The sequence below is a fragment of the Saccostrea echinata genome, unplaced genomic scaffold, assembly GCF_033153115.1.
Source record: "Saccostrea echinata isolate AGI-Se365-2 ecotype Australia unplaced genomic scaffold, CSIRO_AGI_Sech_v1 ptg000028l, whole genome shotgun sequence".
Taxonomy (NCBI): domain Eukaryota; kingdom Metazoa; phylum Mollusca; class Bivalvia; order Ostreida; family Ostreidae; genus Saccostrea; species Saccostrea echinata.
The window spans coordinates 16,411,931-16,428,540 of record NW_026889777.1 but is presented as its reverse complement, the minus strand read 5'-3'; the positions used below and the strand labels follow the sequence as shown (position 1 = coordinate 16,428,540).

The following is a 16,610-nucleotide window of genomic DNA, read 5'->3' as shown; positions in this document are numbered from 1 at the left end:
AAAAACTTTAACATTCCACATGAGCTGCCATATGGGGACATCAGTATTTCCAAGGGAAATTCTTATCACAAGGAACACATGTATGAAAGTCCTAGCACCCACCACTCAAAAGTTAATATGGCCAAATGAATATATTATAGTTTGGTAAAATTTTGCAAAAGTGTTTGTTGAAGAGCTGATCTGCTTTTCCTCCTTGCTGTATATAATATTGATTACCAGTAACAGATCTAAGTTGTGTAATGTTATGGCTATTATATCTTATATGATCCCTGGGGGTAGGGTGTGGCCACAAAAGGGAATCCAAGTTTTATTTAGAAATATATAAGAAAAAAATTTCAAAATCTTCTCAAGAACCACTGGGTCAAAAAAGCTGAAACTTATGTGGAAGTACTGTAAACCAACTAATATTCGCGTCATCTTTTTTTTGCGATTCATCGGTTTAAAAACTATCCACAATTAATTTTCGTGACTGAGGAAACATCCTATACAAATTCAATGCAAAATAAATGGTTCGCGGCTATTAATATTCGCAAGTAAAAGTGGGTCACGAAACTCGCGAATATCTCTCGCACTGAATAAAAGTTGGTTTACAGTATCCTGAGGTAGTGTAGATCATATATTCTAAATTGTTCAAATCATGACCTCGGGGGTAGGGTGTGGCCACAAAAGGGAATCCAAGTTTTACATTGAAATATATAGAAGAATTCTTTAAAAATCTTCTCGGAACAACTGGGCCAGAAAAGCTTAGATTTATGTGGAAGCATCCGGGATAGTGTAGATTCTAAACTGTTCAAATCATGACCCCTGGGGTAGGGCGTGGCCACAATAGGGAATCCAAGTTAACACTGAAATATAAAGGAAAAATTTTTACAAAAATCTCAAGAACCACTGGACCAGAAATCTGAAACTTATGTGGAAGCATCCTGGGGTAGATCAGATTCTAAATTGTTCAAATCATGGCCCCCAGGGGTAGGGTTGGGCCACAATAGGGAATTAAAGTTTTACAAGGGGGAAAGTGGTGAAGAACAGCAGGGCCAAATTTAATCAGGTGAGCGTTATGGCCTATGGGCCTCTTGTTACAATTTCAACAATATCAACCAATCAACTTGGCAGAAAATATCCTTGGTTAAAGGGAATTCAAGTGTTGCTTTTTTTCCAAATGAAGAGTTGTGCCCTCTTTCAAGGGGAGATAATAAAGCGAGAATTTCAAAAATCTTTTTCTGAAGAACCACTGGCTAGTTGAATCTTATGTCCAAGCGCATTGTGTAGATTCAAGTTTGTTCAATTCATGAGCTGGGGGTAAGTGTTGGGCCACAATGGGCAATCAAAATTTAACATAGGAATATATATATATATATATATATATATATATATATATATATATATATGTGTGTGTGTGTGTGTGTGTGTGTGTGTGTGTGTGTGTGTGTATATATATATATATATATATATATATATATATATATATATATATATATATATATATATATATATACCTGGTATAGGAAAAACACCTCAAGAACACCAAAGGCATGCAGATTAGTTCATATGTTTTTTAAAGCATCCACAGGTAGTGTAGACTCGAGTTGTTTAAATAGCACCGGAGTAGGGTGGGCCACAATAGGTGATTTCTTTTTTTTTTTAAGCTCACCTTAGTGAAAGGCTCAGTGCATTTCCATTGTCAGCGTTGTCATTATAAAGTTTTTACATTTTCATCTTCTTTTCTAGAACCACTGGACAAAGAAGAAGGTACGGTTTTAGCTTTATTGTGCCCTAAAAAAATTAATGCTTTCAAAAAGTTTTGAAACTGGCTTAAATATTAGTTGAGTATATGACTGTGATAAATCAGGAAGGAATAGAGCATGAAGGAGTACCATATTCTGGACATATGACGTCACGAATTTGATGCATTTCTCTATTTTAAACAGAAAATGCCTCAATATGGCCCATTTCTAGGGTTATTTTCTTTAAGAAAATAGTGTCCACAGCTGTCGCCCACTTTAATTTTCGGATATGTTGTGTAAAATTCTTTGAAAAATCATATATTTCAAAATCTTTGTGGGCGCGATGCCTGTGGACAATATTTTCTGAAAGAAAATTTCATTGAAAATTAGTGTCTTCTGCATCTTTTTAAGAAAATACGGGAAAATGCACAGGTTTATGACGTCACAGTTAGCATTTAGAAGGTCATGTGAGAAAAATGGTTTGTATGATCTTTATTTCTGCATGGAATTTCAATGATTAAAAAAGCTTAAGTTTTAATTTTTTTACATCACTTTCATTTTTAAGAAAAACACAGGGCAAGATTTGTATTGAAACCGTACCTTGTTCTTTCAACCTGATTTGACACAAAGTATCAAAATCAAATGTAATTAAGAAGTGGAAAAAAAATTGTTGGGTCATTTGAAAATCTTCTCATTAACCACTGGGCCAGAAAAGATGAAAATTAAGTGAAAGCTTTCTGGGGTCTGTAGATTGAAGTTTCTTCAAATCATGACCCCAGGAGGAAGGGTGGGGCAATGTGGGCAATCAAAGTTTTACATAAGAATATATTGGAAAAAAGTCTTCTTCTGAAGAATAGTAAATCATTTATATGGAAGCATCCTCAAGTAGTGTAGATTCAAGTTTGTTCAAATGATAACACTTGGGAGTAGGGGATGGTCATATTTGTCGAGATTTTACAGAGGATTGTATGGGGAAAATATGATAAAGAATTACTCAGGTGAGCATTGCAGCCAATAGGTCTCTTGTTTCTGTTTGCCATTTATTTTCTGTCCACCCAGAAAGGGATGCTGTGAAAAATGCTACATTTCCAATAACTTATATGTGAAGAGTATTATATTATTTAGTATCTGCTGGCGCACGAAAGGATGTTTGTTGGTTTGGAGAGTACATTGCAACATCAGCGGTAGACGAATCAGTATGACACCGGTTAGAATGAACTCTTTCAAAAAGGAGGTAACAAAGGACTGTACTCCATTTTCCGGTAAACAAAAACAAAACAAAGGCGTAGTATTTTACTCGATAAAGAAGAGGCAGAAACACAAGTAAATGATGACTGGTGGTAAATCTAAAGCTGACAGTTCTACCGACTCAAAATGTCGTAACGAGGGACGTTCATCTCTCCCAAGGAGGCGAGCTGCCAAGGTGTCCTACTCTGAAACGGGAGGTTTTGAGACGGATTTAGCCCTTGCTGTTCAGGAGAGCCTGAGGTATGCTAGGCAGGCAGAACGCGAGGCCAAAGCAAAAGAAGAGGGCGTAATAACCATTCCCAGCGACGAAGAAGATGATCTGAGACCAACCAAGTTTACTGATGGTTCGGTTGGAGAATGCGTCATGCAAAGTTGTGCACACATGAAAGATTTACTGATGATCAATCTGGATCTTGTCCAACACCAACAGGAAGTGTTGACAGAGAGAGACAAAGAGATCCGCGCTCTCAAAGCTGAAAACAACACGGTACGTAGTTTTATATAGTCATGGTCTTCAAGACCATACTGTTAAGAGATTGTATTTTGTTTACAATTCCAGAGAATCTATGCTTGTTTTTTGTTTTGGGGCAACTATCATGTATGTACAAAGTGGTTGAGGGGTATTCACCGTATTGACTTTGTCGCCCTTTTTCCTCTTACAATTTTCAAACAGAAACTTGTTCCAAATTAAAGACATTCAGGGACCAACTTATTACAAACATAATCACTAAGTATGTGCAAAATAGCAAGCACCAGAGGACATGTTGTAACAATCAGCAAGACACCTCAGAACATGTACCAACACTCATTCTTTGTAGACGCATGCATACACTGGAACCATCTCCCAGGCAATGTGATACATGTACATGCAAGCATTGTACATGTTGTAAGGGGATATAAGACTGCCCTACAGGAGTTCCACCAATAAAATCTGGCATTCTCTCATGAAATATGGAGATAACAAACAGTATTAAAGCTCAAAAGTCTATTCAACCATACAAATCAGGGGCAGAGCAAACACGAACCTCCAAAAAAATCGGAGGCAGGACCAGGTACCTATGAGGAGTAAGCATTCCTTGTTCATCTGTTGTAAAAAAAAAAAAAAAAAAAAGCCATATTGGACTCTATAACAGGCAGGGGCACTTGAAGTTAATGTACATGTATATATACAGTATGTGCATGTATAATTATATACAAACTATATAATTATTTACATTAACTTCCAGTGCAGTGTAAAGATCTCACAATCAGTATGTTAATTTTGAATCCTGACAGTGAGAGTTCTGCACTTTATGAAGAATATCTCATTAAATACAATACATTCTGGATGAATAGTTGGCAGAGAAAAAAAATAAAGCAGAGAAATTTTTTCAGGGACAAAATTTTTCATGCGCAAGAAAAATGGAGTCCAATGAACAGACCTTATATCGCCTTTTTTAGTACATATATAAAAGCACCTGTTCATGTGTTACTTTGTATTTTTACCCCTTTCCCATAGGCATTATGGGCCTTTTGATATCCATTTTAAGAGTTCCCATTATAAAACATATGTTACAGTGAGAATTTTTATGTATGGTTTAGAATATGCAATCATTTCCTGTGAAATTGTGGAAGGATTTACTGGTTTAATTAGGTTAGTCTCCTTAAATTGTGCTTTTTCGACATGATAATCAAAAGAAATTCAAACAAGACATTATGACACTCTAGCTGCAATAATGTAGCCCTCTCTGATTTTTTTTAAATCTGATATTTTCAGGAGAGGTCCTCTCCCAAAAAAAAAAAAAAATGGAGAGGGCTACATTATTGCAGCTAATGACACTCATGTATCCCTTTAAGCATAATTAATACATGAATATCTGCATTTGGAGAGCTGGGTTGGCATTTGGTGAAAAAGGTCAACATTGAGGGATGTTAGATCGCAATTCGCCAGTTGACCTGTAAGTGACCCAAGAGAACAAATTTGAAGAGTTGAGGTGTTAGTTTAAATGATAAAATACCTTTGTAGAATTCAGTTATAATTTATGTAGTAGTAGAGTTTCAAATAAACCATAAAAAAAAATTGTCGCTGAAAAAAATTCCATTATTTTTATTATTTTTTTTTTATTATTTTAAATGTAAAAAAAAAATTAAATAAAAAATTGATCTATCAAACAAAGAAATTCCTTAATTTATATGGTGCAAAATTTTTCCTTGTAAAAGCTATTTTTACACATTGCGCCACAGGGTAATGAATCTTAGAGTTTTTGAGTTTTGATACTGCCCCTTTTTCTTATTTGGTTTAGCATTGCATCCAGTTTTTGTTTTGCCCTATGAAATATATTAGTCCCTGAACGTTGTATATTAGCTGAAGCATCCCTAATAAGCTGGATGCAAATAAAAAATATATTTTTGTTGTAAAAAGCATGTGTATGTCTACATTGCTATTATTTTTTGTTTTCATCACGTGATTGATCATGTGGTCGAAACACGCACGTCTTTGTTATCAAGCGGATCAGCCAACCGTTTGGCGTCTATTTTCAAATTCCCACCACTCTATCGCCTCTGGTGATATGAGTACAGGTTTTTACGGGAGAATCAGAAAAATGACGGATGTCCTTGTGCCAAATAAGTTTTCAGTTTCTGTAAGGAACTTCTTCCGATCCTGTAAACGCCCAGCATTGAATAATAACGGGGTAAGTTTTTCCAAGATGGCAGACGAGATCATGATCAAAATTTATTGTTATTTTCATAGGTCCTGCACAAATCGTGTTACAAGAAATTGATTAAGAAACGACTAATAATAGTTAATGTTTTATTCTAATAGACAATTTAGCAATTTCGTTGATCAGAAATGTTTGATAATTGATGCAATAGATCCATGTATTTTATGCCAGAATGGCTACATATTTCATGGCGGAATAACGTGTGCTGTCGTGTACCGTTATTATGTGGCCGTTGTCCTAGCTGATGATCGATACGTCTCGTACTTGCTTTAGGTTTTACCTATCACAATGGAAACAAGAAAATTGGAGGTTAAAAATATATAGGATAAAGTGAAATCGCACCGCTCAGCAAAAGGAAATGTTTTTTTAACATGTTAAGACAGATATATTTTATCTATGAAAATTAAACAGGTGCTTGGAGTACACTGTAAATAAATACACTGATAATGTTTATTTACGGTCGTGCAATTCAGTGATTTATCCTTTGACAAGCTCAGGAGTTAAATTGGATAACAACTTACATGCAAAATCTTGCATGATAGATTATTACCCATCTAAATATTTATGATAGACTGGGATTAAAGGGTACTTTTAAAACATAAAACAACAATGGTTTATTGAAAATTTGTTTATAAAAAATAAAGAAATGCAAACGGAATATAAAATTTGGTGTCCTGTAACAGTCAGTACTTTTATGTCCACCATCTGTTTTCAGTTGAAATGTCGCCTGGAAAGAATGGAGAGGAGGATGGCCTTATTGAAGCAGAAAGAAGACTCAGATTTTATCATGGGAAACTCACCTAGAAGTCCAGCTAGCAGAAACAAAGCTGACACAGAAAACCCCACCCCTGCTGAGAGAGGGGTTAAAAGGTTGACCTATTTTATATATAAATTTGAAACACATTTATGCTGCAACAGCATACAACATGTGCAATGATAGCAGATCTTAAGTTTTTGTATGAAATGTTTTGCATTTATAAAAGAGCCTGGAAAAGAGATGGTGATCCTATGCAATATTGACAATGCATTGCATGTATAAACAGGAAGCTTTGAAAATGAAAGTGAAAGTGCTTTTTATTCATTAGTTATCTGTAATTTTCTAATTTATACAAAGAGTGCAGGCAGCTATGAAATTGTGTTTTACTAGCCATGACAAGGATATTAGTTATATGAAATTTATATACCTGAGCAGTTTTTGTTTACTTGTCAACATGTGAGACACATGTCTGTTTAGGAGAACTATATATGTCATCCAATCAGAAAACGTTTTTCAACTTACAAAGGGAATGTGTCAAAACTTATTAGTTTGAAATAGGAAAGAAAAATAACTCTTCTAAACAAAGTTATTGATTTCCTTTATATGTCAGACAGCGATTTTTTTCTACCCATAGGGAAAGTGTCCGGTACTGGTTCAATTGGGAAAAATAGCATCAAAGCAAAACAAAGGAGAATTTTCTGTCATTTCAACAAATGAAACATATTTCATGTTTATTCCAACCTCTTTACTATTACTCCGTGTTTTAAAGAATAAACAGCAAGTATTTATTTCTTTTCATATCAATGTCCCTTGTTTTCACATTTTCATGCTTTCAATTTGTCAAAATGTATGTCACGACGCTGTCTACACCACAGGTCCCGCGATATTATGATTAATATCTACTTTCATTTACAGCGGAAGTGAAACAATTAGTGAACTTGTACAATGTTTCATATAAAAAGAAATATGATGTCATCGTAGTCAATTAAATTGGGAATTTTTAGTCTCAAAATTGGGAAAAATTAACGTTTTTTGGCATTGGGAATGGTACCGTTTATCAGACCGGTACCAGTTAGATAAGGAAAAAAAACCCTGTCAGCTCATGCTGTTTGACACATTATTGGAGACCAAGAAATCGTGAATTATTTTTGTCTCTAATATCTATCCACAGAAAGAGCAATGTAGAAGCTGAGAACATTTCTAAGAGGTTGGCCTTGGATGAAAATGACACACCGAGTACATCATCCAAGTCTTACCACAAACTAAAGAGACGGGCATTACACGAAGCCAGCGCAGCCTCTCCCACCCACACCACACGTCAAAAGACCACCCAGATACAGGAGGCGGTCCACCTACCCACCCCAAGGCAGAAGTCATGGGCAGCCACACCGGACAGTAATTCACCTTATAAAAAGAAGTTGTTGCCTGTCCTCAAAGATCAGAAAGGAGATAATGTGTTAAGAACCAATGAACCATACTATGTCTCGCACTATGAGCCGCTGGATGAGGATTTAAGCTTTAGAAAGGATATTGTACAGAAGGAAGACACACACTTAGAAGGTATGAATGGATGTACACTGTACAGTTAGTTAGTAATGAATAATGATGTTATGATGAATTAGAATATTTGTTTCCTTTTGTTTTCATCTTGAAACTATAGAATTCTGGTTGAAGATGTTTTTAAGTGAAAAAAAAATGGCAAGGTTAAAAAAAAAATGTGTGTGTAACAAAGTATGTAACAACGTAAATTGTGCAGTTTGTGTTGTAGATGATCTAATAGTCTAAGATCTAAATATTAGAAGGATATTCCCCCCCCAGCCCCACCCCCCGAATAATGTAATTTTGAGTGTGCTTCAATTCAATTAAATTGGCAGTGTTAATAAATATAACTTTGAAGTTAACTGTTTTAATTTTTCTGTGCCTTTGAAAAAAAAAAATACATGTATATTCTGATTCAAGGATATAATTTTAGATTATTGACAAATTAATGAACCCATTTGTTAAATGTTACTTTCTGTTTACAGTGAAATTACCGAGCTGGAGACCTCGTAAATATCCAAGTCTGTGGGTGCTAGAAGGAACTGAGGTAAGTTGGTAGAGTTATCTTTCTTAGAATAATAGTTGTTCCAGGTTTGAAAATATCAAGCAAGTACCAAGCAGTGTTGCTTAGAAAATCTCTTTCACCCTGAAAAGGGGGTTTGTGTTCTTTGAGAAGCATCAAACTTTAACCCCTCCACCACACTCCATTAATTTTTTTTTTTTTGAAAAAACCCTAATGAAGCATATAGTTCTGAAAATATTTTGGACTGATACACGTTTTGGACAATCCAAACAAAGCTTATCCAGTTCTTCATTTTAATTGTTCAGTGTACAGTTATATTGATTGGTCCAGGCATCTTTTTATCAGTGTAGCTTACATGTAGCAGCTGACAGGATGGGGGATTTCCATCAACATTGCCAAAAACAACACATAAAACCACACATAAACCTCAATTTATAAGAATAGATGTTAAGCTGCTAACAGTATATTGTCCATATCAGAGCAAAGTAGAACTAAAAATTATTAGCACATTTTTTTTTCATTTACCTTGAATGTCACCTTTACAGAATTTAGAAGATGAAGTATTTGTAAAGAGACATCAGAAACTAGAAGTGGAGGAAAAAAGAAGAAAAAGGTAACATTAATATCCTTAATACTTCTTATGTATGCTTGCAGTTGAACTTTCAAATTTAATACATGTTGCTTATTGAAATTAAAGGTAAAGAGACACCTCTGAATTTTTCTTAAAAGCAATGCTTTACCTTGTTTAAGCAATATGAGCTGCATTTTTGAAAATTTTATTTTGCTGTTAAAATGTGCTGTTATGATAAATCTGAATGTAATTCAATCCTTTATGATCATTTAGACTAAAATAAAGTATTTAATTTTTTCAGAAGAAAGATTTCTGTACTTTGGAATGTGTAGTATTATATAAGAAATCAAAATTGTACAGGATGACAATAATGTAATTTTTCCTCAATCAAACCTTATGAATAATTCTTCCATTGCAAATATGAACAACAGAAGTTTATAATCGTTCTTTTTTTCTGTGATTGAAATAGTTAATTACAATATTGCAACAAAAATTTCCGATGTCAAAGTTGCAGCTCATTGAATTATTAACAAGAAAAAAATTACTTCAGAACAGTGTGAAAACTTGTTGTCATGTAACATATTGTACATAATGATTTCACTTCTTATAGGTGGGATATGCAGAGGATAAGGGAGCAGAAAATCTATGAAAAGTTAAAGGAAAAAGAGAGAACTGCAGAGAACCTGAAAAAAGGAGAGGACCAGCATGTAGATACCTTTTACCCCACACTGGAAGATAGTAAGTATAGGTGACAGTGTGTTAAGTTTCATCAGTTATCACAGAGCAACTTCCTTAGTTTTTGTCGAGTAATCTTTGAGCTCTTAAATGAAAGCACGTCAGTTTGTCTTTCTTTGGCTTAATGGCTGTTTGGGTTTTTTTTACACAGAGTAGATCTGCCTGTGTAAATTCTGAAAATAAAAATATAAGTAGGAGAACTGACTCACAACAATAATATTTTACCAATATATATTATAATAGATAATATTGCAGGGCTCTACATTAACTTTTTTTCCTACTTGTCCATTTGGACAAGTGACCAAGACATTTACTTGTCCGAACTTCAACTTCACTTGTCCGAAAATTTTTCAATAAAGATCTAATACTGTTAACTGAAAAACTAAAAATAAAGTCCATTATATGTGCATGATGTTATTTATAAATACAACAAACACATAAAAAAAATTTTACCTAGACTTTCTGTCCTGTCAACATAAAACAGAATCCAAACTTCGTCAGTTCCATGCCTTAGCAGTAGTATGCAATTGGTGAACTTCGATCCTGATCGAGTGTACTCAATTACATAGCGATCTATATCGAGATCGAAGTTTGGTTTTTATGTACTGTTTCCGTCTTAAAGTACCGGAGAACTTTCAACAGTCATTCTTTATTAAATATTTAGAGACTTCTTTACATAAAAATGCACCTGTCCAATCGGACAAGTGCCCATCAATATTCACTTGTCCGTATTTTTTTTTCACTGGTACCGGACAAGCGTTAATGTTGAGCCCTGTATTGTCTGTTAAACCTTTATTTCACAAGTGTGAGGCTCATCTAAGTGTATTTACAAAATTTGTAATAAGTTTATATATAGAGGAAGTCAATTCTTTTCAAAATGTTAACTACCCCCACACCCCCTATCAATTCTAAAAATAATTAGAAGAGTGTTCAAAATTGCATGCTAATCCCTGTGTATTTATTATTGACATAGAGAAAGAGATGTTAAATCTTTTCCTAAACTTTGAGGTATTTGAGAGGCAAATCTACGGAAGCGTAATAGGGCCGCAGCAGTATCTTTTATTAATTTGTTTTAACAAATTACTAATTTGTTTTAACAAATTACTAATTTGTTATAACAAATTATCAATTTGTTATAATAAATTATCAATTTGTTAAAACAGATTACTAATTTGTTATAACAGATTATTAATTTGTTATAACAAATTACTAATTTGTTATAACAAATTATCAATTTGTTATAACAAATTATTAATTTGTTATAACAAATTATTAATTTGTTATAACAGATTAGTAATTTGTTATAACAAATTACTAATTTGATATAACAAATTATCAATTTGATATAACAAATTATTAATTTGTTATAACAAATTATTAATTTGTTATAACAAATTATTAATTTGTTATAACAGATTAGTAATTTGTTATAACAAATTACTAATTTGATATAACAAATTATTAATTTGATATAACAAATTAGTAATTTGTTATAACAAATTAGTAATTTGTTATAACAAATTAGTAATTTGATTTAAAAAATTATTATTTTTTACAAAATATGAAGGTGAATACAGATCTATGGAAGCCAGATCAGATCAGATCAGAAATCTTATTTTAAATCGGTTTTATGAACACGTTAAGCATAAGCTTTGGAGAGCTTTTGATCAATATGTTAATGTGGATTTAGATGAATTAACAACTTAGATTAAAGCACTTTAATTTTTGTTTAATTGCAGGGTTTTTTTTAATTTTTGTTTTGTTTTGTTGTTGTTTGTTTGTTTGTTTTTTTTTTTGAGTCAGTTCCTTGGAATAGATTTCTCTGTTAGACAATTAAAAGAATAGCTACATCCCAGGGATTATGTAGAAGAAATACAGAATGTTGGATCCTTCGAGAAAAATTCGAAGTTCCGGACAATTAAATATGATTTCAACGTCGTCCATTCAAATCAACACTTTTTTCAATGTCAACACAGGGGTCAAAAGGGGAGAAGACCTATTTTTTCCTTCTTTACACATGTGTAATATTTTGTGTGTATTGTTATAACAAATTATATTGCTTAACGATTTCTTGTAAAATATATGAGTAGTCCAATATGAGACAACCAGGATACAAATTACAAATGAATTTGAACAACTGTCAAAGTTTTCAGCCAATAATAAGTTATGAAGGCTTTAGTGGGACTTCGAGGGCTTTTCCAAAAGGCACGTATTTTGATTATAAAAATTACATACATACATGAAAAAATTTCACAAGGTATCTAAATTCAAATTTTACGAAGTACTACCCACTCAAGAATATTGTTTATTTTCGTTTTCAGAAAAGGTTATTACAGAGTGTTTATCAATTTTTCTATGATAATTTATCTACAAATTCATTTTTTATCAATGTTGCCTTTATTGCCCCCAGCATAAATTGGAGCCAAGGAGGTTCACCAGAGGAGCAGATTCAGGTTTATGCATTAGGAACGGCGGTTTAGTTTAAAATATATTTTATTCATGATACATAAACTGGATTGAACAGTAGGCATAAATCATTTGGTACATGTATAGAATGAATCGAGAAAGAGAGAGGGAGGGGGGGGGGTAAAATGAAATAAAATAAAAGACATATTGAAAAAAAAAACATTATAATAAACATGTTGATTCAGGGTGGGAAAAATTCCCTCTCCAAATAACATGTCTTTGATAAGATATTTTTTCCTAGCATACGAACGGGGATGCAATGACCTGGTAGATGGGAGTCAAGGACGGAGCCCTGGTGGGGGAGGAGGACAAAATTCAAATAGAGCTCCTAAGAATAAGTAAATAGGAACCAAAGAATTTGATGCATTGTATCTTTATAACAATAATGTTTGACAGTGAAAACTCTAGATGCTAAAAGATGTAAATCCAGATTAAAAAATTGGTCAAAAGCTGTAGCTGCAGAGCTTGTACATTTATTATTTTCACAAATCCAACTTATAAAAAGATTTCTGATCTCATCTGGCTTCCATAGATCTGTATACACTTTCACTTTATCAAAATTATTAATTTGTTATAACAAATTACCAATTTGTTATAACAAATTATTAATTTGTTATATCAAATTAGTAATCCGTTATAACAAATTAGTAATCTGTTATAACAAATTAGTAATTTGTTTTAACAAATTAGTAATTTGTTTTAACAAATTAGTAATTTGTTTTAACAAATTGATAATTTGTTAAAACAAATTAGTAATTTGTTATAACAAATTAGTAATCTGTTATAACAAATTAGTAATTTGTTAAAACAAATTAATAGAAGATACTGCTGCGGCCCTAATACGCTTCCGTACAAATCAGATGCTAGAAGGAAAATACACACTTGAATAGAAAAATGAGAATGGATCATAACAAAAATGCATAATGGTTTTGTGTTAAGAGATGTACCATGTATTTTATTTTGCAGTCACTCATATAGAAGTATGTAACAAGATTCCTGTGATGGCCTTTGGACATGCTTTGCCAAATTTAAAATCTGTGTAAGCATTTTATCTATTTTTGAATACTTTAGAATCCTAAGTATACATGAGGAGTTCATTATCACTTAATTTTGCAAGAAGCACCACCTGCTAAATAAAATTACTCTGTTTTATTTTAAATTGCTGAAATTCTTGTAAAAACTTTTCATCAACTGTCCAACTGTTGAATTCATGTTCCTGTGTCATTTTGCAATGTTGAGAAAATAAAAAAATCTTCAGTAATTACAATAATAACTGATTTTGTTTGAATGTGGGATTCGTTCACATTACCCTTTTAAATCTAATTTACCATACAGTAAGGACACAATGTTTTGCTATCAGAATTTAATTTCTTTGGAAAGGGAGAAAAAAGGAAAATAGAAAAATATCAACAATATATTAAAAGTTAAAAAATGTTTTATTTAAAATTGTTATATTTATTGAAATTATTATATATATGTATTGCAGGGATTTTTCTCTTCCTTGGGAGGTTGATGCCAGTAAAGCTGTAGCTACATCTCGGTCGTCAAGGCATGGCCGCTCTAGGTGATCGTCAAGACTACCCGGTTATTTCTGTACCACACGATTGTGTTCATTGTATGCCAGGAACGGTGACAAAATAGTATACCTGCCATTGTATGTGCTACAGTTAGTGTCTTGCAAAAGTAAATTTTCATCATTGTTCAACATCCTTGCCTAGTGAAATGATGCTTTAGTCATAATTACATAACGGTCTCCTTGCAGTGTTGTAAACTGAGGAGAAAAGAATCCTCAGTAAACCATTCTTTGACTATTAAAGACAATATGAATGTTAATTTTGTTGACATTTAGTGCTCACATGGGTTGTCCTGTTTGCGGTTTTAAATCAAGTAAATAATAAAGTATATGTAGGTATTTTTATTTAAATTGTTGATTACTTTAAAAGATTTCATAATTTAGAGTTGAAATATACTGCAAAGCATTGCAGGATTTGTTTTAAAATTCTTGGCAAAAAGTGAATGCCATTAAATGTTTACATATGTATTCTTTTCCTTTTCTAACCTATGTATGTAGTAAGATTTTTACCCAAAGTGGACCAAAGCACATCCACATTTTATTTATTGATGAATCTGTTGTTATGTTTGATAAATGTAGAAGTTTTTCAGATATTGTGTTTCTTGTTTTATTTTCTAAATCTTTGTATGATAATCTGCTGTGTAATAGAAGTCTATGTGCAGAATCTGTGAGAGTAGAAATGTACATGTATCTTGCTGCTGACATTGTTAAAGTAAGTCGTAGCATCCGTGTATAACTATCTTAAGCCTTGCTTAACTATCCTCCAGTCCGGTGTAACTATCCTAAATGTGGATAATTATCCATGAATTCTTCTGCACTATCCTAAAATAAGACTTGAAGGCTGGTGTAAGTATCTTATATCTGGATAATGTATACAGGGTTATTCTCGCTCTTTTACACTTTAAAACAATTCTGCCCCCTTTGAAATTTGCTCAGACAGTTTTGTGCCAGAGATAGTATGGTTTTCTTTGAATACTCCCTGTTTTAAATTCACCCATTTGTGATAAGGGCGAAAATAAAACAAGGGCATAAATTTCCCTGTATACAGTAATAATCTTTTAGTCTTCTGTAACTATCCTAAAGTCTAATATAACTATTCTCCTGTCTGGTATAACTATCCTACATGTATATATGGATAATTATCCATTTAAATCTTGTATAATTATCCTAAAATCTAGTGTAGTTTTCCTGAAGTCTTGACATTAATAATTATCTCGACTTGTTTAAGATGCATGTACTGGTGAAAGAATTCTGTCATACAGTTTGAGTTTAACGATAAGAACTTGATATGCTTCCTATCTGAGTGTGTAAGTAGAGATGAGAAACTTTCTCTTTAAAGATGTTACAATCCTTTTCTTTAAATGTAATGAATGTTGAAGTGGATTTCAGTGTAAATTTGTTCTTAAAATAAATGCTTTATAAATGTTGATACTCTTTGATTGTTATGTTCCTTATACCAAATTTCATATTGGTCATATTTCACACAAATTGGGTACAGGGCATGACTTATAATCAAATATGTGAAGCAAACTTATTGTTAAAAAAAAATTAAACGGTTATTAAATTATTAAGGTATGTCACTCGTGAAATTTGTTATATCAAGGATTGTTTGGGAAGTATATTTTAGATTAGTACTCATATCGCATGATTAAAAATCGCAAAGAAAATTGGGGGGTCTGTGCATCTTATTAAGCAAGGGTACATTGAACTCGACACCTTTTTTTGCACTTAAATTGTACATCTTAGGTTAATCACTTTAATCTTTATTATATTTTACCAGATGTAATTATTGCAATAAATGTAATCTTCTTTTACATAAACTATAATATCTATCATAGGACAAATTATGCATTAATGTGCATAAATTATTGTGTGATTTTTTTTGCACTAAAATAGTATCGTATTGGGTATTTAAAAAAAACTGAATAGGTTATAAAATATTTCCTTGCATCAAGCTTTTAAGATCTTAGTGCTGATTGGTTAAAAGTATCGTGTAGTTTAAGAAAATGAAAGAAAAAGATGGGATCAGTGATGTAAATTTTTAGATATTGGTCAAAATATGCGATATTCAGACATAAAACTGTGTAAATTTCATCTTGACTTCTTCAATTGGAACGAATTTTGCATATTCACTCAATAGACTGCCAGGAATTCAATATATATTCATTTCCTAGCAAAGTCTATTGAGTAAATATGCAAAATTTGTTCTAAAAATATTATTTGAAACCTATATTTAATATTCCTAGCATTTATTAACGGAAAAAATGTTCTGAGTAAAAACATGAAGGGCTTAAGTTCCAAGATATTAAATTAAACAAATGTGTAGATTTGAAGAATTTTCTTCTAAATATCCTTCCACCACAAGAAATAGTCCCACATAAGTCTTTCTTTTTTGTGAGCAGTTTTTAAATTGAATTTTGTATAATTATCAAGCAAACGACATTTTCAGGTTTGCTTCTTTTAGCGCCAAAAAACTGCATTCCATATCTAGATAGATAACATGATCATTAATTAATAAGCCTATTGTGAAGTACAAATATAAAGTATTTAAATTCATGTAATAGCATGTAGATGAGTTAATACTCAGTTGTTTGAATTTTTGTTTGTTTGGTTGCTTCCTCCCTCGTTGTTGGTGTTGTTGTTTGTTGTTTAACGTCCCTCTAGGTTTGGTGACGTTAAACATAGAATTAATTTCGGTCAGCCTTGTAATCAGATTTTGGTGTCTTTGGAATTTTGAACACCTTTATAAAACGACTGTAGGGCATTTTTTCT

General features: G+C 32.4%; 1 protein-coding gene across 1 annotated transcript; it reads left to right on the top strand.

The window, feature by feature from the left end:
• Window positions 1-2,969: 2,969 nt before the first annotated feature.
• On the top strand, window positions 2,970-15,265 carry LOC133194190 (male-specific lethal 1 homolog). Its single transcript, XM_061330193.1, has 8 exons — window positions 2,970-3,459; window positions 6,390-6,544; window positions 7,603-7,991; window positions 8,456-8,517; window positions 9,039-9,106; window positions 9,675-9,802; window positions 13,232-13,304; window positions 13,752-15,265. The coding sequence occupies exons 1-8, from the start codon at window positions 3,052-3,054 to the stop codon at window positions 13,831-13,833; spliced, it is 1,365 nt and encodes a 454-aa protein (XP_061186177.1). The 5' UTR covers window positions 2,970-3,051; the 3' UTR covers window positions 13,834-15,265.
• Window positions 15,266-16,610: the final 1,345 nt, after the last annotated feature.

Bases quoted from the DNA above. Each gene is read 5' to 3' on its own strand.
- LOC133194190 (XM_061330193.1), top strand. From the start codon at position 3,052: ATGATGACTGGTGGTAAATCTAAAGCTGACAGTTCTACCGACTCAAAA. The intron at 3,460-6,389 runs GTACGTAGTTTT...ATCTGTTTTCAG, and splicing joins TCAAAGCTGAAAACAACACG to TTGAAATGTCGCCTGGAAAG. The intron at 13,305-13,751 runs GTAAGCATTTTA...TATGTATTGCAG, and splicing joins TTGCCAAATTTAAAATCTGT to GGATTTTTCTCTTCCTTGGG.